Source organism: Musca vetustissima, unplaced genomic scaffold (genome assembly GCF_032173495.1).
Source record: "Musca vetustissima isolate MV318-11 ecotype Yass unplaced genomic scaffold, APGP_CSIRO_Mvet_v1 utg744, whole genome shotgun sequence".
Lineage (NCBI taxonomy): Eukaryota > Metazoa > Arthropoda > Insecta > Diptera > Muscidae > Musca > Musca vetustissima.
Window position 1 is genome coordinate 161,508 of NW_026888268.1, and position 27,417 is coordinate 188,924.

At 32.9% G+C, this 27,417-nt stretch overlaps 5 protein-coding genes across 5 annotated transcripts in view; 3 read left to right on the top strand and 2 right to left on the bottom strand.

The window, feature by feature from the left end:
• The window catches only part of LOC133336064 (enhancer of split m7 protein), a 378,459-nt gene that overhangs the window by 113,656 nt on the left and 237,386 nt on the right, over positions 1-27,417 (top strand). The gene's annotated exons all lie outside the window — the stretch shown is intronic.
• On the bottom strand, positions 515-16,489 carry LOC133336089 (serine protease inhibitor 88Ea). The gene is made up of 3 exons (XM_061544387.1): positions 16,189-16,489; positions 1,602-2,578; positions 515-808 (listed from the first exon to the last, which is right to left on the bottom strand). Exons 1-3 carry the CDS (start codon positions 16,487-16,489, stop codon positions 515-517), a joined length of 1,572 nt encoding a protein of 523 aa, XP_061400371.1.
• Positions 19,902-20,264, top strand: LOC133336090 (enhancer of split m4 protein-like). Its single transcript, XM_061544388.1, has one exon. It carries the CDS (start codon positions 19,902-19,904, stop codon positions 20,262-20,264), a length of 363 nt encoding a protein of 120 aa, XP_061400372.1.
• Positions 23,355-23,681, bottom strand: LOC133336091 (enhancer of split m4 protein-like). Its single transcript, XM_061544389.1, has one exon. It carries the CDS (start codon positions 23,679-23,681, stop codon positions 23,355-23,357), a length of 327 nt encoding a protein of 108 aa, XP_061400373.1.
• LOC133336092 (enhancer of split m4 protein-like) lies at positions 26,842-27,126 on the top strand. Its single transcript, XM_061544390.1, has one exon. The coding sequence runs from the start codon at positions 26,842-26,844 to the stop codon at positions 27,124-27,126; it is 285 nt and encodes a 94-aa protein (XP_061400374.1).

The following is a 27,417-nucleotide window of genomic DNA, read 5'->3' on the forward strand; positions in this document are numbered from 1 at the left end:
ATCAAATGAATATCTCAACATGCAATCATGAAATGGCTATGGTAGTTTAAAAAAAATTGCCTGCTCTCTTTGCACAAAAAATAATAAAACACGGAAATAATTTTGTATTTCATTTTGTTGTTGTATAAATTACCCTAACGGTCATTGTTGTTATTATTATTATAATTTATTCGAAATAAACAAAAAAACTTATAAATTACAAATTAAATAAAATTAAAATAAAAAATAATAATTATAAACAAAACAAAAAATAATATAAAAAAATAAAACATATAAAACGAAAATTAAGCACGTCCTCATATATTTTTATAAATAAAACAATAGACAGAGAATAGGGCAAATGTCATAGTATTAGCAGCAGCAGCAGTAGAAATTAGTTTTAAAGATGAAAAAGAAAAATAAACAAACAAATAGAATATAAACGAGACGAGACGAGTAAAAAAGTCCTAGGGCAGAGAAATGTGAATAAAATCTCCTTGCACCGGATTGTGATGTATGGGTGTAGCCTGTCTGTCTACTTCTGTGTCTTGGGATCACGATAAATGCCAGTGAAGAGTACAGCCTTGGCGGTATTATCATAGATCAGGAACATAAATGGATGATTACATTCGAATTTGGTTGGTTCGGCGGGACGTGCTGAACGGAAACTGAAAACAACAGTGGCTGCAGCAGCAGTACTGCCCTCCTCATCAACCTTGATTTTGGCAACATGTTTGGCATCACCAAACATCAGGCTTGTTTCCGTGGAGAAGCCACTCAAGTTGGCGGTGTGATCGAACAGACTGTTGATGCCCAATTTGCGAAGGATCTGCAAAAGTAACAATAGAAATATATTAGAATAGGACGGATTTTTTTTTTTTTTTTGCATAGACTCAGTGTAAGGATATTTTTTCCCATGAAAAAAAAAATTCCTCAAAACTGAGAACAGATTTTATATAGAAAAAAATCCTCAGAAATTAGGACAATTTTTTTATAGAAAAAAATATCACCACATCTGTGGACTGATTTTTTCTATAGAAAAAAAATCATCTGATCTTAGGACAGATTTTTATATAGAAAAAAATCATCTGATCTTAGGACAAGTTTTTCTATAGAAAAAAATTCCTCAGAAGTGAAGGCAGGCACAAAATTCGTTAGAAGGGTTTTTTAATATATAAAAAAGTTCCTGAGAGCTGAGGACCAATTTTTTCTATAGAAAAAAATTCTCAGAATCGAGGACAATTTTTTTCTAAATAAAAAATTCTACAGTAATGAAGGCCGATTTTTTTATAAACAAAATCTTAACAATGAGGATAGTTTTTTTATAAAAATAAATTGTTTAGCACTTATGATTGAATTCTTTAGCAAAAAGGACATATTTATTTCTATAGAAATCCTTAGTAATGGAGACAGTCTTTTTCTATAAAATATCCTGACCAATGAGGACAAAATTGTTGTTTATAAAAATCGACTCTTATATTTTTTTATAGGGAAAAATTGCAGAAGATAGGTTATTAATACAAAAAAAAAAAAAATTAGTATGAGGGCAAATTTTTTATAGAAAAAATGTCTCCCCCTTCTGAGGAGGACCTTAGGAATATTAATATTATATTTCCACTTACCGGTACCAATTCCAAATTCTGTTCAAATTCAAATTTCGGCAATGAAATATCAATTTCCTTGGGTGAAGCCATTTTCAAGGCATTTTCCAATGAGTCTGGCTTCAATTTGGCTAAGACCTTTTCCAAAGCACCCTCGGTGAAGGGTGGCAAAACGATGACCATTGAAATCTCGGAATCCTTTTCCTCATCATGTGAAGTCAAATACGGCATTTGCAGAACATAGGCACCTAAATTCTCATCAACGGCCATATTGAAGACACCACGTTTATGCATCATGGGTACGAAAGAATACTGGCTAGGGGTGGTATAGAAAATCTCTTGTTTAGTATCTTTGGCATCGAATTTATCCGACCATTGTCCCTTGAAATAGGCAGCATTGGCCAAAACCATTTGACTGTCGGTGGTGACATCACCAGGATTTAACATTTCGGGGATTTCATTGCGGGTTACATTGGCAATCCAGTTATTGATTTCCATACGACCCTCCTCGGCTTTGGTTCTGAAGTCCAACGATTCAAGTTCATCTTGGAAATTCTCCTTCATACAGGCAGCCAGATTGATGGACTTATCGAAGTAGATACGATCGGCAGCAGTGAATTCTAAAGGCATTTTCTTGGTACGACTGTAGCGCATTTGTTTCTCCAGGCGATAGCCATTGTTGACATGTTTCTTGTTCTTGGCCCATTGCAGACGTAGTCCCTGAACCAGCTCCTCTTCCGTCTTGCCATCAGCACCAAAATAGGCCAAGAGCAGGGCATGGAATGTGCTGTAGGGTGAGAAGAAAATGTTCTCATTTGGTGTGGCCTTTTGTATGGCTTCCAGCATGTTCAGAGTGAATTCCTGTTGGCCACGATACAAATCGGAACGAATGGTTTTGGGTATATCTGCAACATTGGCATCAATAAGGCAGAGATTTTCAGCCAAGCCATTGACGGCCAAGGCTGCTACCAATAGAACACAAGTAAAAATTCTCATTGCTAAAATAGAATGAGGAAGAAAAGAAGGAATTAATTTATTTTTCTATATTTCTACGAGATGTGACTTTATTGACGAAGCAACTAATTATGAAATTTCGAGCTGAATAACCAAATGTTTTTATTACCAAAATAAAAATTATGAATCAAAATTGAGTTTTTATTTTCTGTAATCAAATCAAACAAGTCAAAAAACCAAAACGCTATTGACCTTGTTGGTGATTTGATTATGAGACGTGATTGTAAATTTATATGTTTGGTGTTGGGCGTCTCAGACACGTCTGAAATGCATTTCAAAGCTTAGTTTCACGGAGTGAATAAACCCTAACAACAAATTGAATTTTTGTGGTTTGGTTAAAAAATCCAAAACAAATCCACATTTATAGTTAGGCAGGCAGGCTGACTGAGAGACATACACACATGTCAGATATTAATACAACAAAAGCTACAAAAAAATCAAACGTGATTTGAATTGGCCTAATAGAAGCGGCTTTTGGGGATTTAACATTAACATGCACAGATGATAGGTTCATTGTTGTTGTTGCGGCTGTCACTACCACTGCTGATATTAACCAAACCCCACCCAAGCAACTTCCACAGCCAACAACCGACCTTCATTATTATCAACGAACTTTAAAAGGTGCGGAATTACCAACACCTTATTGACAAATCAATCCATAAGCAGAAGAAGAAAATACAAAGCATTTATTTATTCTTAGAATTATGAATGATAAGAACATGTCAATATAATTCCCATATTCTCCCATTTCTGTCTCTGTGCTATGTGAATAGGAATATTGTGGGTATTATTTCTAATTGCCAGGGGGTTTTTCTAATTGCAAGGAAATTCCAAAGATACGAGTAGCAAGTATAGGAGTGTATGCTGTTGAAACTCGTCTAGCATCTTCACTACAGTGAAACCTCCACTGAAAAAATGGAAAGAGGAGAAGTTTAATATAAAAGATTTTTAAAGTTGTAAAGTAGCAGAAGAAGACAAGGAAAATATTCGAGACTATCCCGGCTAACAACGCTAACAAAAGTGTACAATAATAAGGGAATCCTGTCAATTGAGGCTCAAAACAAATGAGTTGGCAGATTTAAGGCTTTCTACTGTAATTTCAATTAAGTTTGAAATACATAAATTTCCTATGACGTCAAGTGTGTCGATACTGACTGTTGCATCGTTGGGAATTACCACACATTACTGATATGAGAAGTCAAAGAAAGGAAGATTTCTATTTTTAAATTCCAAGAAATAGCAAAGGGGAATGAACCGATTTTTGCACGAGAACAGGAAAGACTGATAGTTACAATTATGAGGTATTTTTTTCCAGAAAACTACAGAAGTAACCTTCGAACTCCAAATGGAGGCAATTACGTTTATGTAAACCCCATATGAATAAAGCACAGTGGGAGAAATTCATATAGCAATTCTTGTACAGTCTCCAGAGTCGTAGTCTATGTATTAGAATCGCTCAGACTTATGGATCTGGATTAGGTAAACATTTTATGATATGCAAACTTTGCATGAAATCGGATACTCAGTTGGCTTTGGGGAAGCTCAATTTTGGCCCTTGGGATATAGGAACTGGTCGAACCTTAAATTTTTTTGGGGATGTTCCAGATGAAATTGGACGCTCAATTTATAAAGAAAGTCAGACGGACAATAGACACTATGAGGTGGATATTCAGAATATCCTAAATATGTTGGAACCTTTAGAATGGTAGTCTTGGGTTGGAAAATTCACCCAAGTTCAAGATAATATCAAAAACTAGGCGGGAACTATATTAAAATAATAATCTTTTCTTTATCAAGATTTGGAAATGCTTAATTACTGCCACATTGGAAATATTTTTAGGACCTTTATATAGTCTAGGACGTCATTTATATGGGTGGACTGGACTTTGGCATTCCATGCCAAATTACACTAAATAGTGCTGGACTTTTGTATGGGGCTATGTCGAAACATAGACCTATACTTGCGAAAAAATTGTTGTCAACTAAGAATACGGAATGACAGCTTACAATCACCTCTGTTGGAAATGTGGTTAGGGTCACCAAAACACCAAAAATGAGAAGAGATTTTTATATCGGAGATTTGACCTAGAATATTTGATCATGGATTTAAGTTGACAGTTTTCATTTCTTTTATCCATCAAAAACCCGGAATGCCCCATTACAGCCAGTTCATTTGAAATTTGCTCCTAGAAAATACGGAATATGGGGCAAGATACTTCTGCAAGTATATAGGAGAAATACTTAAAAAGAAATAGACCGAACTTTTATACACCAAAAATTGTCTTTAGCTCGAAAGTTGTGTGTACCTCGCTGAGGGCAAAATATTGACATTAAATTAATTTAAATTATTTATACCAAATGTACTAAAATAACTGTTAATGAAGCATCCGATTTCACAACTACATCCCAAGAAGTGCGTTAGCGAATTTATTTCAAAGGTTCATGCAATTGGATCAAAACTCCCTGTGACTAATTCCAAGTGGTCTACATTATTGCATTTATTAACCACATTTACCGCTTGGCGCCTCTTAATTAGTATCGTCTTGTTTTTTTTTAATTCAACCTCACAATGAATCATTTCTGTTTGTTTTTTACAACGGTTGTTGTAGCTATTTCTTTAAGCTCAGCTTCGTATAAAATACAGAAAAAACAAAATAATAGCTGAGGTCTTAAATGCCAAGCAGTAGTGAAGTGAGTTTTCTGCGTAATTCCCTGTAATTATGACGACAAAATCTCATATCACCTTTGGTAGCCCGCTTGGATGGTGATGGCTATGGAATGAGTAAGCAGAGCCACTAAATGACTACAGCAGTTGTGTATTGGACTGATGTCTTGTTGAGTTCCTGTGGTGATTGCGTAATGAACATTTTTAAGGTCTAATTGTCGAAATATATTTGCATTTCATGGCTGATGGCCTGCTTTTTTGGTTTTTTTGTCGTGAAATTTGGTTCAGATGAATATTTTGGTCGCCTGTTAACCGACGACGAACAAAGAAAACCATTGGCCAAACATTAAATTTTTGTAAACATTTCTGTGAGCGTTTTGGGCTTAAATCGTCTACGGTGAGTATGAAGTGACTCATCATCCATATACACAACCAAATCGATGCGGTGCTACGCATGAGCTGTAGCATCATCCATTCGTGATATTTGTTTTAACAGGAAATGCGCTTCTTGGTGTTTTGCGCACATTTTCGAAATAGTTTAGCTTATGCCGGAACTGTTTTACAATGCCATGGTAAAAATGAGAAAGTTTCGAGCAAAAAGTAATAACAATATAAATGAATGAATATTAACAAAAACAATAAAAAGAGGGTCAAACAAACATTAAAGGAAGTATTACCGTTTTGATGGGCTTTCGATGCGGGATGTAAATGTTAACATGAAAAAAGTAGTTACCATGCTGCTATTGTTTATTTGCACATTATGTTGTTTTATTGTTGTTGTTTATAAAAGTGTGAATACAAGTTATTGTTTATAAATAATTTAGTAACTGTTCTAAATGTATCGAAAATATGAACGGAAATATCATTGTCAGATATTTTTAGTACCAGTGAAAATTATTTAAATATAGGTCAATGTAAGTACCAAATATACAGCACTTTTTTGAACTGCAACTGAAGGGAACTATTTTCGTTACCAAATGGTAATGTAGCGGTAAAAATTAAATAGATTTTTTTGGAATTTTTTATTTCATCTTCCAAGGCTCTCTGCTGGTCGCCAATAAATAAAGGTTTAATTTTTGGTATTTGAAAAGTTTAAAGACTTCTTCAAGTAGGTATAAAAACCTCCTCGCAGAAAATATAGTTTATATATATTCCTTCTGATATATATTCCTTATAAAGGATTGATCGATTTTAGGAATTTTAAAGATTTACTTTATGATGGTAGGAATACAAAATTCCGCCCAGTCGCTCTTAACAACATTTTGCCCTCAGCCTTATGGCTAATGAGGGTATATACACATTGATAAGCTGAAAATGTGCCTCATCGAAATATTGGTTTTAAACCCCATGTTCTGTGGACCAAATCCGTTTCAGGCAATTCGGAGTCGATTTACAAATGTCTGTCGGACCGACTTGGGCGCACCATAACCCAAGTAGGGAGTAATCGATTTCATCCTAACTTTGCACATCTTAATATTTTTTCCAGACGTAGTTCCAGTTCGAAGATGAGGAATATCGGTCCACTCTTTCTGGTACCTCCCCCACAAAATGGTCGAAATTGTGCAAAAAATTAATTTTAAAAATATCATGCGAACGGACTATCCGATTTGAACTAAACTTTAAGAAATCAAGTAGGAAAATGGGACCATTTGGTCCACTCCTTCTGGTCAAAATTTTAAATATTTGTAATTCCAATATCAGGCGAATGGAATGTCCGATATGAACAAAATGTTGCCCAGCCTGCAATAATTATCTAGCATAGATAAGGTTCAAAAATGGGGCCCATTGGTCCACTCCTTCTGGTACCTCCTCCATAAATGATCAAAATGTTTAATATTTAAAAATCGAAAAATGCACAACCCCTTATCTTTACGAGGTCTAGATCAAGTCGGAAGATGGGACCTATTAGTCTATCCCTTCTGGCACCTCCCGCACAAATTACCAAAAATGTTCAATATTTATAAATCCAATATCAGGATAATAGAATATCCGCTATGAACCAAACTTTGCATGTCCTATTATCTTTACCATGCCTAGATCAAGTCCAAAGTTGGAACTCATTGGTCCACTTCTTCTGGTCAAAAATTTTCACAAATGGTCAAACATTTTAATATAATATGGAGTTTTCAACATAGACTTATATTTAATTTGCAATATTGGGTGATTGGAAAAATGTTTCATATTGATGCCCTTAGAATTAAATTAAAAACATATATTAACGCTGTGCTCCCATTTTTTTCACTTCGGCATTGAAATTCAACAAATAATCTTGAAAATTGTACATTAACATTAAAAATTTCCTTAGAATTTATTTACTTTTTTAATTTATATTAATAGCATTTTTCATTACAATGTATTTGTATTTATGAAGCTGTTAGTACCTTAGCTTTAATATTGGAATTTCCGATGACATTTGTAGGAGGTTAAGCTTGAAACAAACTCATGTCATAAAAAAAACTAAGTAATAAATCAAATTCAATGTTAGAAGTATATCAGAGAATTTTTAGAATCTAGAATGACAGCTGAATAATAAAAAATACAGTAATTAAGTTTTAGTACAGACAAATCTATTTAAGTGCAAAAACAACATAAGTAACTAAAAATTACGATTACGCTCGCATTAAAAAATATATATATTTATAGAGAGAGAAATGCTGAATCATTATAAAAATCAGGTTTGTGAGATTCATTCAGAGCAATTTCCAAACACTTCCCACCAGTTTCATAACAAGGAATATAAAATAAACCATGTTATTCGTAATTCTGTGATTTTTTTTTAAATTTTTCATTGCATCTTGTTTCCTAGTAGTAATAATTGAAAATCTATTTAAAAGATTCTATTATATTGCCGGCATTTAATGAGTTGTTTCTGCCGGCATATCTAGTTTGTTATTCTCTAATTTTGTTCAATTGTATGAGTAATTTTTATAAGAAAAAAAATGTTCACATATAGCCAGTAAAATGTAAATAATTAAATAATATCGTTTATCGTTTTATATTCAATCGAAATTCACACACTGTAAGTACATACATACACACAAACAAACTTGTATTAGCACTGGTCAAAATTGCGTCACCATCACCGCAACATCAATCAATTTGTTTGTTTGTTGGGTTTTCCCCATAAATTAAAAAAAGGCAGCAGAAACAACAACATCATCGCATACAAACTCACACACATATAACACCTTGGCATATTAAAAAAAAATGATCGTAATTTGTAAATAAACAAAATGCCTTATAGCAACAAAAAATAAAACAAAATATTTAAATGCACGACGGTGGAAACTCCAGTGGTTGTAGTAGATTTAATGGGATCGTAAAAAATAATATTGGGATTTCAAGGGCTTAAGATACATGATTGTAATTTGATATATTACTTTGGGGCTTGGCATAATTTTGCGGGTTTGATCGGTTTCTCAAACTATAGGATAATCAAATCACCCAAATGCTTTATTAAGGGAACCCCACCCATTCTCGATTTTAATTTTTCAAGATTTTCAATGGGCTAGTAAATCAATACCAATGCTTGTTAAGGTTTGTAACTTTGCACATATATATTTGAAAATTTAAAAGAGAAGAAAAATAATTTACAAAAATTTTTTGTTATTCTTTTGTTGTTGTTTTTTGTAATTAAAGAAAAGTCCTTATTTTTGATCGCGGGCATGATAACTCCTCACTGGAACATCGGAATCCGAAAATTCTAATGGTGTTAGAAAGAGTACATGTCTGGCTCTCGTATAAACTAGGATTATTGACTTCGCTCTAAAATTAACAAAATGGCGGACCTTTGAAAAAATATTTTTGGAAAATCGCCGATTTTTTACCAAGAACCAAGTTTGGCTTTATCCTAGTTCATACGATAGCTATACACTCACAGAGAAACGTGTAAAATTTTGGAATCGATTGGGTTATTAGTTTTTGAGTTATATAGATTCGCAAAAGAGAAAAACGCGTTTAAAGTTTAAGAGGCCCTTTAGCCGTCACTTGATGCTGACACAATAAATCGGCTATATCTTCAAGACTTCTTGAGATTTTCACTTGAAAGAATTTATATTGATATTATTAAATATACTATGAGGTTGTTGGTCTTTTTCCATTTGGAAAAGTCTCCACGTTCCGATAGCGAAAATACTTGTGGTTGGCGGTTCAATAATTAATATATTCGACTAATTTGTGGTTTCGTTTTATTTCTGTTCAACATTTCAGAACAATATTACAAATTGGAGTTTGTAACGCCGCGAAATATTGGTCCTAGTATTCCGATTGTCATATCTCAATTAGCTGAGTCGATCTTGATATGTATGTCCGTCTGTCCATTATAATTCGTAAACACGATATACGCTACAAATATGGATCAAATGTCGCGAAATACTGAATGTAGGTTCTGCTTTAGTTAAAGAAGATCCCTTTGGTTTTTGGTAATGATCGGTTAATATTTAGGGCATGAAATGGACCAAAAACGTTCTTCTACCCTACACAACTATGTTGTCAGGGTATATTGCAACCTCAAGAGTTTGTAACGAAATATTGGCCCTAGACCCACCTTTAAATATACCGATCGTCATATCTCGACTTGCTGAGTCGATCTAGACATGGGTGTCCGTCGTCTGTCCATTATAATTTGTAAACAAGATACAGGCTACTGTTATGGACCAATCTACACGAAATTCTGCCCAATGAAGATCCCTATTTTTTTAGGTAAAGATCGGTTAATATTTAGGGGATGAAATGGATCAAAAACATTGTTTTTGTATGATTTTCTGGTCGATACAGAGACGGCAATTATGGCCCAAACATCGCGAATTTTTACATGGAGAAGAGGATCGGCACAAAGAATAAGCATGCCGGTTTTTATAAAGAGCGATCAAGAGGAGTGGTTGACCTTTAAATTGATACCAATTATAATTTCATATGTAGTCGGATGTGGGAGTTACATTTAAATATTTACAGGTGCTAACGTATTTTTATATTATTTAGTAACCCATTACCCCACTAGGGAGCGGAAATATAGCGGTGATTGCTTTGAAATTTTCCTGAGGATCCAGGTATTGTCAAGGGTAACGCCTATAATTTTCGCTGATAATCAGATAATAATTTGAATTGAATCAAAAATTTATTTTTTTTTCAATTCGATCTATAGGCCAGAACACCTCTAGTCGGTCAAGAGGGTGCAACTATCATGAAATATTGCCCAGGTTCGGAATAAAAATCCGCAGATTGTTAGAATTCCGTGGTAGTTGTGTAGGTTATCTGGTCGCTCTAGAGGTCACAATTATGACCAGATTGTCAAAATATTTTACACAGAGAAAGGAATCTGACCAAGGAATCAACATGACACTTTTCATGAGAACCGGTCACTGACTTCTACAAAAAATGGCAAAATTTGTATTCTATGGCGTAAATATTTACTCCTGAAGTCTATAGACCCGAGAGGTTCATAATAAATACATGAGGAATTTAAATGAGGTTCCAGTTATAGTGGGTCTAGGTCAACATTTTGTTGCGTTACAAGCTCTTGAGACCATACAAGCTTATTTTTCGGAGACCTCGTAAATTATTTTTGATTAGAATATTTTATTCAGAGTTAACAATACGTAAAGCAAAGCTTTGAACTTTTGTACATATGTTCTGAAAATCAATACATTTTTTATTATTATTTTTTTTTTAAATTGAAACACGAAATTTCTGTCAATGATAACAATTCGAAAGACCATACAAGATTATTTTTCTGAGACCTTATGGCCCAAACATCGCGAATTTTTACATGGAGAAGAGGATCGGCACAAAGAATAAGCATGCCGGTTTTTATAAAGAGCGATCAAGAGGAGTGGTTGACCTTTAAATTGATACCAATTATAATTTCATATGTAGTCGGATGTGGGAGTTACATTTAAATATTTACAGGTGCTAACGTATTTTTATATTATTTAGTAACCCATTACCCCACTAGGGAGCGGAAATATAGCGGTGATTGCTTTGAAATTTTCCTGAGGATCCAGGTATTGTCAAGGGTAACGCCTATAATTTTCGCTGATAATCAGATAATAATTTGAATTGAATTGAATCAAAAATTTATTTTTTTTAATTCGATCTATAGGCCAGAATTGAAAGCCGAACACCTCTAGTCGGTCAAGAGGGTGCAACTATCATGAAATATTGCCCAGGTTCGGAATAAAAATCCGCAGATTGTTAGAATTCCGTGGTAGTTGTGTAGGTTATCTGGTCGCTCTAGAGGTCACAATTATGACCAGATTGTCAAAATATTTTACACAGAGAAAGGAATCTGACCAAGGAATCAACATGACACTTTTCATGAGAACCGGTCACTGACTTCTACAAAAAATGGCAAAATTTGTATTCTATGGGGTATATATTTACTCCTGAAGTCTATAGACCCGAGAGGTTCATAATAAATACATGAGGAATTTAAATGAGGTTCCAGTTATAGTGGGTCTAGGTCAACATTTTGTTGCGTTACAAGCTCTTGAGACCATACAAGCTTATTTTTCGGAGACCTCGTAAATTATTTTTGATTAGAATATTTTATTCAGAGTTAACAATACGTAAAGCAAAGCTTTGAACTTTTGTACATATGTTCTGAAAATCAATACATTTTTTATTATTATTTTTTTTTAAATTGAAACACGAAATTTCTGTCAATGATAACAATTCGAAAGACCATACAAGATTATTTTTCTGAGACCTCATAAATTATTCTTGATTAGAATATTTTATTTCGAGTTAACAATATGTAAGACTTTAAACTTTTGTACATATGTCCTGAAAATCGGATATCTCGGTCTCTGTCTTGGTATAACCTCAAAATAAAATTACTGTCCCGATTTTGGTATTTTAAATAATTTGACCGCATTTTCCAAATGTAATTAAGCACATGGGTTTCAAAGAGTTTAAAGAACATATTTCCAGAAATTGTCCAATATGGGTTCTAGTCCCCATATAATGGTCCTACCATTTGTTGGGTATTTTGATGAGGCCCAGTTGTTGTTAAAAAAACGTCTTCGCTGAATATTTTCTATTCAGCTCAATTTTTCTGCCTAGTTTCGGTATATGGAAGATCCGAGCCGAATTTTCCAATCTGAGAATCTGTAATTCTGTATTACAGAGTCCGGAGGCATTCCTGATATACGATATTTTGATCTTTAATATATAGATTTTATGTTGCCCATATTTTTGAACATATTCCGGCTCTGAAGACCAAAAGCTAAATAATTTTTTTTTCTGTCAGGTTTTTCACGTTTGAATAGCTTAACATGCTGATATTAAAATAAATTTTTCATAGAACGATTTTAAAGTTATTTTATTTTTCAATTACTAAAACACGAACTCATTGTCGACACTCACTGTACATATGGGGGGTATATCAAGAAAATTTAGTTATTATTTGGTTTATTCCACTATATTTTGTTTTGTGTGCATGGTATTTTTTTATAATAAATGGTGATTACTTTCAGTTTTCACAACCATTGTATTTCTTGACAACTACAACAACAGCAACAACAAAAATAACAACATAAAAAAACACATAATAACCTCAATTAAATTACATTTAATTTTACAAAATAAGCCAACATGAAATTGCTGTATCGATGTACGAGTGAATGCTGGTTAAGTTAAGGTAGGCGAAGCTAATTGTCAGGCAGTCAACCAACCAACCAGTTGACTGCTTGTTTTGCTTTGCCAAAACGTCGAAGAAAAAATAAAATTCAAAAAATCCCAATACCATATAAAGAAAACTATTGCGAAATTTACTTTATTTTCTTCTTCTCCTCGTTTTGCGGATTTTTTTCGGTTTGGTTTGACAAAATAAGCCTGTGTTCGCAAAAAAATAAATAAAAGTATGACCAGTTTGCCGTAGACTTCGAGAAATAAAACAAAATTATATGGTGGGTAATTTTTCTTTCGTTTTTGCTAATGATGATATAAGCACTCGTTTGGAGCTCCGTTAAACCGGTTCCAGTTCAATTTTTGTTTCGTTTTATTTCTTGTCTTTAATTTTTTTTTTGTTATTTCACACTGTTCAATTGCAAAAAATAATAGCAAATTTGGATGCACAAAATAGAGAGGAGGCAGATAGACGACGACAAAGTCACACGAACACACTTAAAAATATTCAATACATTTTTTTATTTATTTTTTTAAGTGAAACACGAAATTTCTGTCAATGATAACAATTCGAAAATTTGTTGCTTGTTTTTTTAACTTTTTGTTTCTGTTTTCACACTTGACGATTACACAAATAGCAATAAAAACAAATGGCAGCAGCTAAAAAACTATAAATTATTGTTGCTTCTTAAAAACAAAAAAATTACTACCAGAGGTTTTTAATGCGAACCTTTTTTTCTTTCTTTCTCGACTGACGTTTGTATTTCAAAATTTAACCGCTCCAAATATTCGAACTCGTCGACTAACCGTGTCTAACTGATACTCAGTGGTCGATCGCAGTCTGTGGTAAGCTCTGTTTTTTTAGCACCAACCAGCCAGCCATACGAACGAACCTTAATACCAACAGTTCCAACCAAAACGAGTCATTGAAAGCGAATCGGGAATTAGTCGAGACAAGCTTTACTCAGAGTTTGATATTTGATTTTCTCTCAGTGATCTTTGGTATAGTTTTTTTCTTGCTCTCTTGTAGGTCTCTATTTTTTTGTCAAACAAAAAACTTAACCCATGTTTGACATGGTTTATTATTTATCGACAAACGATTGGCATATGACCTAGATTTATGCGCGTAATACGCAACGAACTTTGAATAGGCACACTGTTTGTTTAATATAAAAAAAAACAATCAAATGTTAACCGCTAAGCAGTAGAGAGGAGTTTGACTAATTGGAATTTGAAGTCTTGAAAATCGAACATCAAACTCATAGAGAGGTGTTTGAGAAATCGTAATTTGAAGATTTAAAAAATCGAAAAATCTCAAGATTTTTAACAACAAATATTCAAGAGCTAACAGGGCCACAAAAGATTGGATATTTAAAGGTATTCCGGGTTCTTGAGTCGTGAAAAGCACCATTGTAAATTTACAATCTGCCTGTAAATTTACAATCTCGAAATAAAAACACTGGCAGGCATCTTACAATGAAGGTGCAATGACTAAAAGGACCACAAATGCGGATTTTTAGAGAATATTTTAAGATTATCAGGGCGATAACCGTAGATTTTTTAAATAATAATTTTCGCAAGAAATTTCAGGACCATAAGCGTGGATTTTGAGGGAATTTTTTATCAAGCATGGAGTTTTAAGGAATATTTTCAAAGATTATCAGGAACATAAGCGTGGATTTTTAATAATATTTTTCAAAGGACTATCAGCACTATAGATGTGGGTATTTTAAAAATATTTTCCCAAAGATTATCAGGACTAAAAGCGTGGATTTATACAGTAATATTATTTCAAAGACTATCAGGATCATACGCATTGATTTTTTATATAATATTTTTCCCAGGATTATAAGCGTGGAATTTTTAAAGAATATTTTTCCAAGGACTATCAGGACTATAAGCATGGATTTTTTAAAAAATATTTTTCCAAGGACTTTCAGGACATTAAGCCTGGATTTTTTAAAGAATATTTTTCCAATGGCTTAAGCATGGTTTTTTAAAGAATATTTTTCAAAGGACTATCAGGACAATTAGCGTGTTTTTTTTAAGAAATATTTTTTTGAAGGACTATCAGGACTATAAGCGTGGATTTTTTAAAGAATATTTTTCCAAGGACTATCAGGACTATAAGCGCGGATTTTTTTTAAAAATATTTTTCCAAATACTATCAGGACTCTGAGCGTGGATTTTTTAAAGAATATTTTTCCAAGGACTATCAGGACTATAAGCGTGGATTTTTTAAAGAATATTTTTCCAAGGACTATCAGGACTATAAGCGTGGATTTTTTAAAGAATATTTTTCCAAGGACTATCAGGACTATAAGCGTGGATTTTTTAAAGAATATTTTTCCAAGGACTACCAGGACTATACGTGTGGAGAATGTGTGGAATATTTCCAAGGGTTGTCAGGACATTAAGGGTGGATTTGTTACTCAATATTTCATAGGGCTGACGTTAAGCCTTTTTTATTATATTTTTCCAAGGGCTATCAGGACATTAAGAGTGGATTTATGGAAGTATATTTTTCAAGGACTATCAGGATATTCAGCGTTAATTTGTTAATGAATATTTTTCAAGGATTGTCAGGACATAAGGCTTGGTTTTTTGATTATATTTTTTCGAAGGGTATCAGGACATTAAGTGTGGATTTTTTAAAGAATATTTTTCCAAGGATTATCATGGCTATAAGAATGGACATTTAAATCATATTTTCATAGGACTATAAGCCTGGATTTTTTGAAGAATATTTGGTCTACCAGGGTTATTAGCAAGGGTTTTTTAAGAATAGTTTTTCATGGGATTTTTAATAATAATTTTCCAAAGACTATGTGAACGCGAATTTTATTGAAGATTCTTCCAAGGACTATCAATGTAGTTTTTTAAAAGAACATTTTTTGGGCTATCAGAGCAATTAATGGGAATTTTATATAAAAATAATTTGTTTATATCAGATCGAATTGTTAATGAATTATTTCCAAGGGCTATTAGATTAAAAACATATGTTTTCGTGGACTATCAGGGTTTTAAAGAATATTTTACCAGTGTTTTCACTATTTTCTAAAAGACTTTTCCGGTTTCCCTCAACAAATGTACCCCCCCGAAATCTCAAATAAAAAAAATGTTTTTAATTTCATTGTAAATAAATATATATATTGTATTTTTTAATCATTTTTCTTATAAATAGTTATTATTTTAATATCACAGATTTTTTCTTAAAATTAAAGGTTTTCATTTTACAATGGAAGACACAAATTGCCAATTTCTTCTTTTGCTCATTTTAAGCCGAAGTCCAAAAGAAAGTACCCTGTTCAGTGCGTACAAAGTGAACGGGAACATAGGTTTCTTCTTCTGCAGCCAAAAGACATTCATTGATGTCATTTTCAAAGGATTCCATTGAATCGCAATCCGATTCAAGTTCGGTATTGCGTTTATTTTCCAAGGATTCAAGAGATTCCATAGAATTGCCGGAAACTTTGTGGGATTTTTGTTGTTTGAAGATTTGTTTCAAAAGCTTTTTCATGCCGCTGGAGCTTTTCTTCTGGGAGATGATGATATCCATTTTGTTGTTGTTGTATTGTTGAGCTGGTGTAATTTCTACGCACATTTTAAATGTTTGAGGTGTAAAGGAATGTTGTGAAGTGTTGAATTGCTCAAATGAGAATGATGCTGAAATTTCACAACTTCTGGCCTTTTATACTCTCAGTTCCTCGATATCCTAGTTGTGCAAAACTGAACATGCAGGTATTTGTAAAACTACCAGTTACAGACTAAAACAATAGCCTGTGTCTGTGATCCTTTGTTTGATTTTCCTTTCGACTCGTGGGAACGTCTAGTGACATAAATGTTTTGTGTCTAGGATTCCATCAGTAAAATCGATGATCCTCTTTTCTTGTTGTTTTTGCATCTTTAGTTTGTATGCCATGCACGTGCATGTTTCTTAGGTTCTTAGGCAGACAGACACTTTTCAAATAAAATTAAAAGTGCAACATCATTTCAAACTGTTTCCCACGCCTTGGAAAGTGTGTGTCAATTAGACACGTCGCGTATTGTTGTATCATTTTCAATACACTGAAGTGAAGGCTATGTATCGGTAATAATTTGTGAATAAGAATTGTATTCCTTGTTTAATAGTAATTGGTTGCCCAAAAAAGTGTGCTGTGGAAGTGTGGTAGGAGTACGTCTAGAAAGCGTGGTAAAGCATGCGTCCAACGTGAGCCTACAAGAGTCAATGAAATTTGTAAGAACACAAATAAATTGATCATCTTTTGGGGCGCTTATGATTTATAGAATATACCAAGATTGTCTAAACATTTTTTTGTGGAATAAAGGAGGATGTCACACAACACCTCTGAAAACCTGTTTTTTCTTCACATAAAACTCAAACACAAGAATATAATATATGGAAAAATATTTAACATTTTAAAAAAAAAGCTCCAGCGGAATCAAAATCAAAAAGGAATTTTAAAAATTATTTGTTGATCCACTTTGTACGCACCGAACAGGGTACATTCTTTTGGACCTCGGCAGTTTAAGAAAGAAAAGAAATTTGTTTCATAAGAAATCAGTTCTTTGCGTCCTCCAATGTAAAATGAAATTTGTTTAATTTTGAGTAAAGTTAAAAAATGTAATATTTAAATAATGACTATTTATAAGCAAAATTATTAAAAATATACAAAAAATATATTTATTTACAATAAAAATAAAAATATTTACTATATGGAAAATATTCTTTAAAAATCTTCAATATGAGACAAAATTCCATAAATTCAACGCCCTGATAGTCCTTGGACAAATATTTGACATTAAAAAAATGAACTTCAGCTGAATCATCATCAAAAAGGAATTAAACATTATTTTTGATTCTTTGGTCAGCTACGTACATTGCTTTGTTACAAGAGATATTTGGGCATGAAAGGTTCTTTGTAAAGAATCAATAAATAGCTTCTGGGTAGAATATCCTTAAAAAACTATAAACTGATGAAAAACACTTTCTGGTAGTCCTTGGAAATATACTCTTTAAAAAATCCAAGCTTAATCAAAGTTTATAGTCCTTAATATCATATTCATTAAAAAATCTACGCTTAATGTCCTGATAGTCCTTGGAAAATATTCTTTAAAAAATCACATTCAGCAGTCCTTGGAAATCCAAGCTTAATGTCCAGATATCCCTTTGGAAAAATATTCTTTTCAAATCAAAGCTTATAGTCCTGATAGCACTTGATAACATATTCATTAAAAAATTAATTAAGGAAAATATTCTTTAAAAGTCCAAGTTTATAGTCCATGGATAAATATTTTTTAAAAAATCTGAGCTATTGGTCCTTGGAAACACCAGAGGACACAGATAAGCCCTATTAGGAAGCGAAGATGTTATTCTATCTACCACAAATGTGATGCAGATTCCCTTACATCCTTTTCACAGAAAAAGAAAGACTACGGATATTCATGTCAAAGGATATTCATGTCAGACGCCTGTCGGACATAGATGGTTTTGTGGAGCGGTCTTTCGGTCGGCAAGGATCAGATAAAAGTGGAAATGAGGGACATTTCTAAAATTTTATGAGCGACAATTCTGTAAAATTTTGGAAGTCAACAAATTTTGTCATGTGGTATTTAGTTTATGGTTCAATAAAGTGAGGACGAAAATAACCACAAGGACACAAGATAGAAAGAGGACATGTTTTACAAAAATATTCCTCATTCGATTTTACTGAAGACATGTCATCCCAAAAATAACCTGCAATAGCCCCATATAAAGATATAAGGGTTTTTGTAGTTTTGACTTTTTCCTGTAACTCCACTTGGGAGCACCGCCATCGTACTCGGGTAGTTGCCCTTGTTTTGCATCTCTCCATGAAAATTTATTTTGTCTTAGTTCATAGATCATTGTTCGTCCCCTGGCGTTTCTTTGTGGACCTCGATTTCTTGAGTCTTGGCGATTCCATTCAAGTTATGCTATAGACATACTTTTCTTAAGGTGTGGTCAATCTGCTTCCACAGCTCTATGTTATTTATGGGCCAGAGTATTCTACATATAATCCGTTGCATCTTTTTATGAATACATGTAGCTTTTGCCTGATGGTGTTTGACACAAGCCAGGTTTCACTGCCGTATAGCAGATTCGATTTTGTAAATGCTTAGAATATTTTATGTTTGGTTTTCCTGGATATATGGAGCTTCTCCATACACCTAACAATCGAACAAATGCTGCTCTCATTTTTGTTAACCATTGTTGTTACAGTGCACTTGCCCAGGCATTCTTCACAACAATTAAAATAAAAAATCCCATTAGAATAACTTATTTATACCCATATTATACTGTAGGACTCTGTAAATGCCAAAGCTCATGCCACGAACGTGTTGGCCCACATTCCATATCCTCATGCTAGGCTCATGCTTATCACGCATTATAACTAAATACCAATTCTATCACTAAACACTATCAATTAAAAAACCGTACCCACAACTTGTTTCAATCATCAACGGTTTTGAAGAAACCCAAATATTTATTCCAATTCAATGTGACAGTATGTTTTCCCACAACCCTGGGAGAGCATCACCTTATCCTCATTCGGGAAAAACAATAACAACAATCATTGGCATGCCTCTATAATGCGTGGGAAACATTTCGAAACCAAGTAAAATTTTATTTCATTCTATTGGAATTTGCCTGTCTCAGGACACACTTATCCTTTTTTCTAAGACCATACAACAACAAAATCATAAATCTAAAATTACATAGAACAGATGCCTTTTGTTATCATACATTTGAAAATTTTAGTTTCCTTCGAGCATTCCCACGCTCAGAAGGAAACTAACTGAAAATCCTTTGGACAGACAGATTTACACAGGCTATTGTCTAAGAGTGCTGGTATTTTTACAAAGACCTGCTTGTTCTTACTCTCTGCGATTCTCATGCCCGAGAGTATAAAAACCGATGACTCTCGAGGATTCAACATCATACTCTTTTGAGCATTCAAACATTACACATCCTTCCAACACAACAAACATTCAAAATGTGCGTAGAAATCACACAAACTCAACAATTCAACAACAACAAAATGGATATCTCCAACAAGAAATCGTATAGCGTGAAGAAGCTGTTGAAACAAATCTTCAAACAACAAAAATCCACCAAACGTACTGCGGAATCATTGGAGAATGACCGTAATGCCTGCTTAGAATCGGAATCCTTTGAAAATGACATCAACGAAAAAATTTCAGCCAAGCAAGCCTTTGATGATGAATTCGACTACCCCACTGCCATCACCTCAGTACCAGTTCACTTCATTCGCACCGATCAGGGTACCTTCTTCTGGACTACCACCAGTGCCTTTGAACAGTTGTCCTGCCAGCAAGATCGTTGGGCCCAAGCCTAAGAAACAAATTGGCTTTGAACGAGAACTCATCAATCCATGTCTTCCATTGGCAAACAAATTGAAAAATATTCTAAATATTTTACAACTACAGTACACTTTAAAAAAGCTTTAAAAAATTGTGATATTTTTAATAGAAATTAAGAAAAAATTAAAACTTTTTATAAAAAAGAAAATATAAAAATATTTTAAAACGAAAATTATATTGTCTTCTTTCAATTGATACAAATCGGGGTCTAATGGGACATTATAATTCTATTGATTCACTCTGGGGTTTAAAAGCATTAGCATTATAGCTAAGGAAAATAACTTTCAAAAGCATATAACGTAACGGCTTAAAAAATGATTGAAATATCATTTTCAGACCATTAGAGAAACTTATATTTAAATATAGTCCGTCTTTTCTACTAAACCTGAATCATAAAAATCCCTATGCCTAAATCTCTAACATTCCTTGAAAAATATTCTTCAAAACCCCTCTTTTTAATAATATGCATACAAAGTCCTCAATAATGGATCAAATAGTCTTTGAAAAAAAATACTTTTAAAATACTATGATTGTGGCTCTCTGAACCTGTTTTTAAAAATATTCTTATATACTCACATTTATTACTCTTATAGCCATTAAAAATATTTTTTTTTTTTTAAATCCACACATATGGCACTGAGAATTTAAAAAACAATTAACCATCTCTAAAATCCACAAATATGGCAAACATACCTTCAAAAAAACCCATATGCGTATATCGAAAATCCTTAAAAATATATTTTATGAAAACTCACACTTATTCCACAATAGTCCTTGAGTAAAATATTTTTCAAAAGCCCATCATTATTGACAGCTTTGCAAAATAGCATAATAGCCTTTCAAAAATAATTTAAAAATTCATAGTTTTTGGGTTCCAATTGAAATTGAAAAAAAAATCCTTTAAAAATCTAGACTTATGACTCGGACAGTACTTATAATAAAATATTATTTAAAAATGCAAGTGTAAGGATCTAGTAAACCTTCGAAAGGTATTATTCCGCCTGTGTCTAAAACTTAGTGCTAAAGAAAATACTTTAAAAAATCGAATATTATGCCTCTGACAGCCCATGAAAAAATTAAAAAAATCCATCATTTGGAATCCATATTTTGGAATTTTCGGAACGATTTTGAGCCTTCATAAAATATTTGAGATAGCAGAAAAAATTGTCATAGTGCCACCTATCGTTGCCTGAAAAAATTGTTTTGTAGTTGGTTGCAATCTGAGTGTTGCCCCATGGTTGTAATTTTTGATCGCTCCAATCAATATAACTGATGTAGTTGCTGCTAATATATTTAAGTTCGAGATATCCTATATAGACCTTATTTTATGGAATACGTTTATGTTTCTACTGCAAATCATCGATTTCCCTACTTCTATCGGCTCGTTTAAATTATAATATTTAGTCTGCAATCAGGGCTGCCATATTTGCCGATTTATCGGCATTTTGACGATTTTTCACTCTAAAAATGGAAAATGCCGATTTTCCGATTTTTGCCCCAGAATTGCCGATATTTCAACAATCGACACAAATTGTCTAACTTTTTAATCATTATAACTATCGGCGACACGCCGCAGCCGTTTTCAATGGCTTAGATATCTGTATTTTTTGTCAGCATTGTACTCTGTCTAGTTTACATTTTACATCATGGGCACGAACAATTTTTTAGAATATAATGAAGTATATTTGGGTTTATATGCAAAAGATATTGTTTCAGAAACAAAACTTCCCAAAAATGACATAGACAAAATAGTTAGCACTTGCAGTAATTTTCATATAGAACTTGAAAACCGATTTTATTTTTGAAACTGAGAGGCAATCTTTAGACTCCGAGTTTAGGGAGTTAAACTTTCTGAATTTTTAAGAAATTTTTAAAAATGCAGAATATAATTTAAAAAGTTTTTGAAAAAAAAATTCCGAAATTAAATGTGGGGACTCCAATTTAGCTTTTCCAGTTTTGTCTAAATTTGTACAAAGAATTATGGTTCTTCCACACTCCACAGCAAATGTGGAACGAATTTTTAGTCAGGTAAACATTAACAAAACTAAAATTAGAAGCTCACTTGAGAATGATTCATTGGAAGGGATTCTTTATTCTAAAGATTACCTCAAACTAAATAATTCAAATTGTTTTAATATCAAAATTGATAATGAATTACTAAAAATGTGTAATAAAAATATGTAATAGTTTGTAAGTTATTTTTATGACCTTAATATCACACTGTGTTATACGTAAATCTGAAAGATCTCACTATTGTACATAATAATTACTATATTTTAGAAAAATCTAAATTTTTTGTAGAAAAATGAATCTTTTATGTTATTTTTTTATACAGAATTATTAATGTAATAAACAATATTGATTTGTTATAAACCAAAAATATGAATTTATTTATAAATTATATGCTGCCGATTTTTTCCCGATTTGTAAAAATACAAATGCCGATTATGCCGATTTTTTTCTGAAAAATTTACGATTTTTCATGAAATTTAACTGGCAGCACTGTCTGCAATGGCGAGGTCCTCATTTATTTTAAGTGTTGCCATTTTCGCAGTTTAAAAAAAGGTGGCAATTCGGATTCCCATGCGATCCTTTGTTTGGTTCTTGTCATTGCTAGTGGAATGTACAGGTTTGTAAGAGTAATCTGGTTCTATATTATTGTAGGTATGCTGAAAAATGTTCTTTAAAAATTATGGAAAAACTGAAAGCAAATTTCAGAACAAATTTTGTAATCAAGTCAAGTGCCATTACACACTTTGAAGGTAATGGGATGTCCAGTAATTTCGTTTCAAATTTGATTTTAAATGAATTTCTTTTATCCATATAATAAACTCAAAATCATTCATTGCAATTCACGAGTCTTTAAACTTCTCCCACTAAATAAAAAAAACACAAATTTTAATTTTGTTTTCATTTTTAAAAATATTATATATTTTTTTTTGTTTAAAATATTATTATTTCTTAATTCTAAATATAAAATATCACAGTTTGAAGTTAAAGCTTTTAGATTGATTTCTAATGGAAGACATGGATTGATGAGTTATCGTTCTAAGCCAATTGGTTTTTTAGGCTTGGGCCCAACGATCTTGCTGGCAGGATAATTGTTCCAAAGCACTGGTGGTAGTCCAGAAGAAGGTACCCTGATCGGTTCGAATGAAGTGAACTGGTACTGAGGTGATGGCAGTAGGGTAGTCACAATCATCATCAAAGGATTGCATGGCTGAGAGTTTTTCGTTGATGTCGTTTTCAAAGGATTCCGATTCTAGACTGGCATTGCGGTCATTCTCCAATGATTCCATAGATTCTGCAGCAACTTTTTGGGATTTTTGTTGTTTGAATATTTGTTTCAACAGCTTATTCACGCTATACGATTTCTTGTTGGAGATATCCATTTTGTTTTGTGTGATTTCTACGCACATTTTGAATGTTTGTTGTGTTGGAAGGATGTGTAATGTTTGAATGCTCAAAAGAGTATGATGTTGAATCCTTGAGAGTCCTCGGCTTTTATACTCTCGGGCATGAGAATCGCATCAGATAAGAAGAAGCAGGTCTTTGTAAATATACCAGCAGTCATAGGCCTATGGCCTGTGTAAATCTGTCTGTCCAAAGGATTTTCAGTTAGTTTCCTTGTGAGCGTGGGAATGCTTGAAGAAAACTAAAATTTTCAAATGCACGACAAGAAAAGGCATCTGTTCTGTGTTATTTAAGACTGAAGATTTTGTTGTTGTGTGTTCTTTGTGAAAAAGGATAAGTGTGTCCTGGCACACACAAAATTCCTATAGAATATCATGTATTTCATTTGGTTGTGAAATGTTTCCCACGCATTGCAGAGGCATGCCAATGATCGTTGATATTTTTTCTTTTGCTATTAGGATAAGGTGAGTGTTTCCCATGATTGTGGAAAACATGCTGTCACATTCAATTGGAAGGATGATGTTGGTTGGTTTGTTTTTGAGCCATTGATGATTATAACAAGTTAAGGTTTCCTATTTGATAGTGTTCGATTATGAAATGGCGGTTTGGTTATAATGCGTGCTAAGCATGAGCCTAGCATGAGGACATGGGAAGCGCATGGTCAACACGTACTAAGCACAAAATTTTGACGTTATAAGCATTTAATGCAAATTTTGATAAGTGGCCCAATGAAGATATAGCCTTTTAGAGGACTAGCTGACAAATACGTATGGAATCCTTAGTCAAATTTTTAAGGAAAAAAATTCATGGTCTTTTGAGCTATGAGTATGAAATATTTTTCTTAGGATTTTATGATTAAGTGTAACTATCATAATTTGAATTGAATTTTAAATGACTGTATACATGGTAGGGCATAAGCGGTATAATGTGGATTTTGTATGTGATGAGTTTTTAAATAATATTTTTCATATGCTTGGACAACTATTTGAGGTATAGCAGTGCCATACGCATGCATTTTTAACAAGTACTTTTGAAGGGGTTTCAATGTCATAAGCATTGATTTAAAAGTAAATTTTCAAAGGGCTATCAGTGTCGTAAGTTGGATTTTTAAAGAATATTATTGAATTAACAACAGGAGACCGTTCAGAGGTCTTCTATATACTGAAGATCTTCTACATGTTCTCTATAGACAGTATACTATAGACAGAAGATCTTCCATAAGAATTCTATACAGTATACCTTCCACAGGTGTTATATAGACCCCGGTTTCCCCTCAGGACTTCTATAGATTGATTCTCTTCTATTCTACAGACAGAAGACCTTTCACAGGTCGTCTATACACAGAAAACTTTCCACAGGTCTACTATAGACAGACGACCTTCCACAGTCAGAATACCTCTCCCATTCCTTATTGGAAGATAATTTTGAAAGGTAATTTTGGATGGAAGATAATTTCCACAGTTTTTCAATAAACAGAAGACCTCCTGCAGAAGTTGTCATGGGGTTTTTTTTAAGAACAATTTAGAAGGAATATCAGTGCTTTAAACGCTTATTTTTAAATAATATTATGGAATTAACAGTTCTTATATAGAAGATCCTCCACATGTCTTACACCGACAGAATACCTTACACAGGGGTTCTAATGTCAGAAGACCATTCACAAGTCTTGTGAAGACAGTATACTTTCCATAATTATTTTATAAACAGATGATCTTCAGTGAACAGAAGACTTTCCACAGGTCATTTATATAGGCTCAGAAATTTCCACAAGACTTATATGAAAAGAAGACCTTCCACAGCTATTCTATAGTAAGAAGACTCTGCCGGTTTTCACATGGATTTTTCAAGGATATTTATGGAAGGTTATAAGTGTCGTATGTCTGGATTTAAAAAAAAAATATATGTTCAGCCAGTGAAGCTGCTTTTTTAAGAATAAATTTGAAGAACTATAGTGTTGATATTTTAAAGAATATTATGGAATTAAAAACAAGAGACCTTCCACAGGATTTCTTAGTCAGAGGATCTTCCACAGTTTTTTATATGTAGAATATCCTTCACATGTTTTATACAGACAGGGGTTATAATGACAAACAACATTTCACAAATCTCCTGTAGGCAGAAGATTTTCCATAACTTCTTTATACACAGAAGATCTGCTTAACAGAGAAATTCTTCCAAAACTTCTAAAAGTCGTATATGAAAAGACAGAAGAATTTCTGTTAGATTTCTAAACCATTCTATAGAAGGGCTATCAGAGTCAAAGGCATTTTTTTTAAATCAAATATCAAAAATATATATTTTTTAACTCCATGCTTACGACACTGATAATCATTCTAATGTTTTTTTTTTTTTGAAGCGATTTTTTTTTTAAATACGTTTCTTGAAGAACTGTTTAAATTTCTGAATTTTGAACCTACTCTTCAAGATTCCATGAAATTTACAATTTAATATTTAATTAAGATCAATCTATTTTTGAAAGTCAATCAAAAGAAGTCTTTCAATGTAAACAAAATATTTATTTTTAGAGGTCAATTTAGATGCATTTAGTTTATCAGTCTTTTAATAGCTCACGCTTAACACGAGACCCATTGAAATGTTCTGTGCAATATATCTAGAATATTAACGGGTCATTGACGTGTAAACAAATTCTTCAACTGATGCTTCCTACCACTCCCCTCCCTTTCAACACATTTAGAAAACACATGTATACCAGCTACATGTGTGGTGCATGTCTTTTACTCCAAATCGGTTTTCAATACTTGTTGCATTGGGGAATGTGCTTAACCTTGTTGAACCCAATTCTGCCTCATGCCTCACCTTTGACACGAGTCAAATAAGAAACCCCAATAACAACAAAAACAGGAATAGTAAAAAAATACTATAAAAAACATTTATCCCAATATTGTGGTGTATTTCACTCCACTTTATCACACGCTTCATAGGTTAAATGTAAACTAAACGATGAAAATATAATCAAACTAATTACTGTTTATTTAATTTAAGGGAATCAACATATCCAATTTCTATTGCCCGAAGTATAAAAGCAGGGGGGTTGTACGGGAAAATAATCATTCCAATTTGAACATTTCTATAGGAAAGAACTTTCCAAACTTCATTGAAATTCCTGAATACATCGAAATGGATAGCACCAAAATTAGCAAGCTGCTAAAAGAAATCTACAATCTACAAAAAGTAAGAGAAGCCGCGAGTGCTGCCTTATTGGAATCGCCGGAATCATTGGATAATAGCCTTAATGAAAGCCTAGAATCGGATTGTGGATCAATGGAATCCTATGAAAATATTGCAAATGAAAGAATCTCGGCCAAGGTATACCGTAAAAAGGAAGACAATCGTCCCAGTACAACTTCGGTACCGGTTTATTTTGTTCGTTCGGAAAAAGGCACCTACTTTTGGACTAATTGAACTTCGAAGGAATTTCTCGGATCACAAGTGAATGTGAACAACTAAGGCATTTGAACTGATATATTATCAATGGAAGAATTCATATGTATGACAGGCTCTAAAGTATGGTATCCTGTGAGGACTATGAAAATTGCAGTTAAATTAAGGAACTCTATTTTAGTCATCAGTATTATATTGTAAGGAAGAGCATTATACAAATTTGTAAAAATTAATTAAATTACTCCTATTTTGTACCAATATTAAATAAAAAAGCTGTGATTATAAAAAATAATCAAAACTAATAAAAATATA

Bases quoted from the DNA above. Each gene is read 5' to 3' on its own strand.
- LOC133336089 (XM_061544387.1), bottom strand. From the start codon at position 16,489: ATGTGCGTAGAAATTACACCAGCTCAACAATACAACAACAACAAAATG. The intron at 2,579-16,188 runs GTACTTTCTTTT...ATTCTATTTTAG, and splicing joins CTTTGTACGCACTGAACAGG to CAATGAGAATTTTTACTTGT. The intron at 809-1,601 runs GTAAGTGGAAAT...TTACTTTTGCAG, and splicing joins AGAATTTGGAATTGGTACCG to ATCCTTCGCAAATTGGGCAT.
- LOC133336090 (XM_061544388.1), top strand. From the start codon at position 19,902: ATGTGCGTAGAAATCACACAAACTCAACAATTCAACAACAACAAAATG.
- LOC133336091 (XM_061544389.1), bottom strand. From the start codon at position 23,681: ATGGATATCTCCAACAAGAAATCGTATAGCGTGAATAAGCTGTTGAAA.
- LOC133336092 (XM_061544390.1), top strand. From the start codon at position 26,842: ATGGATAGCACCAAAATTAGCAAGCTGCTAAAAGAAATCTACAATCTA.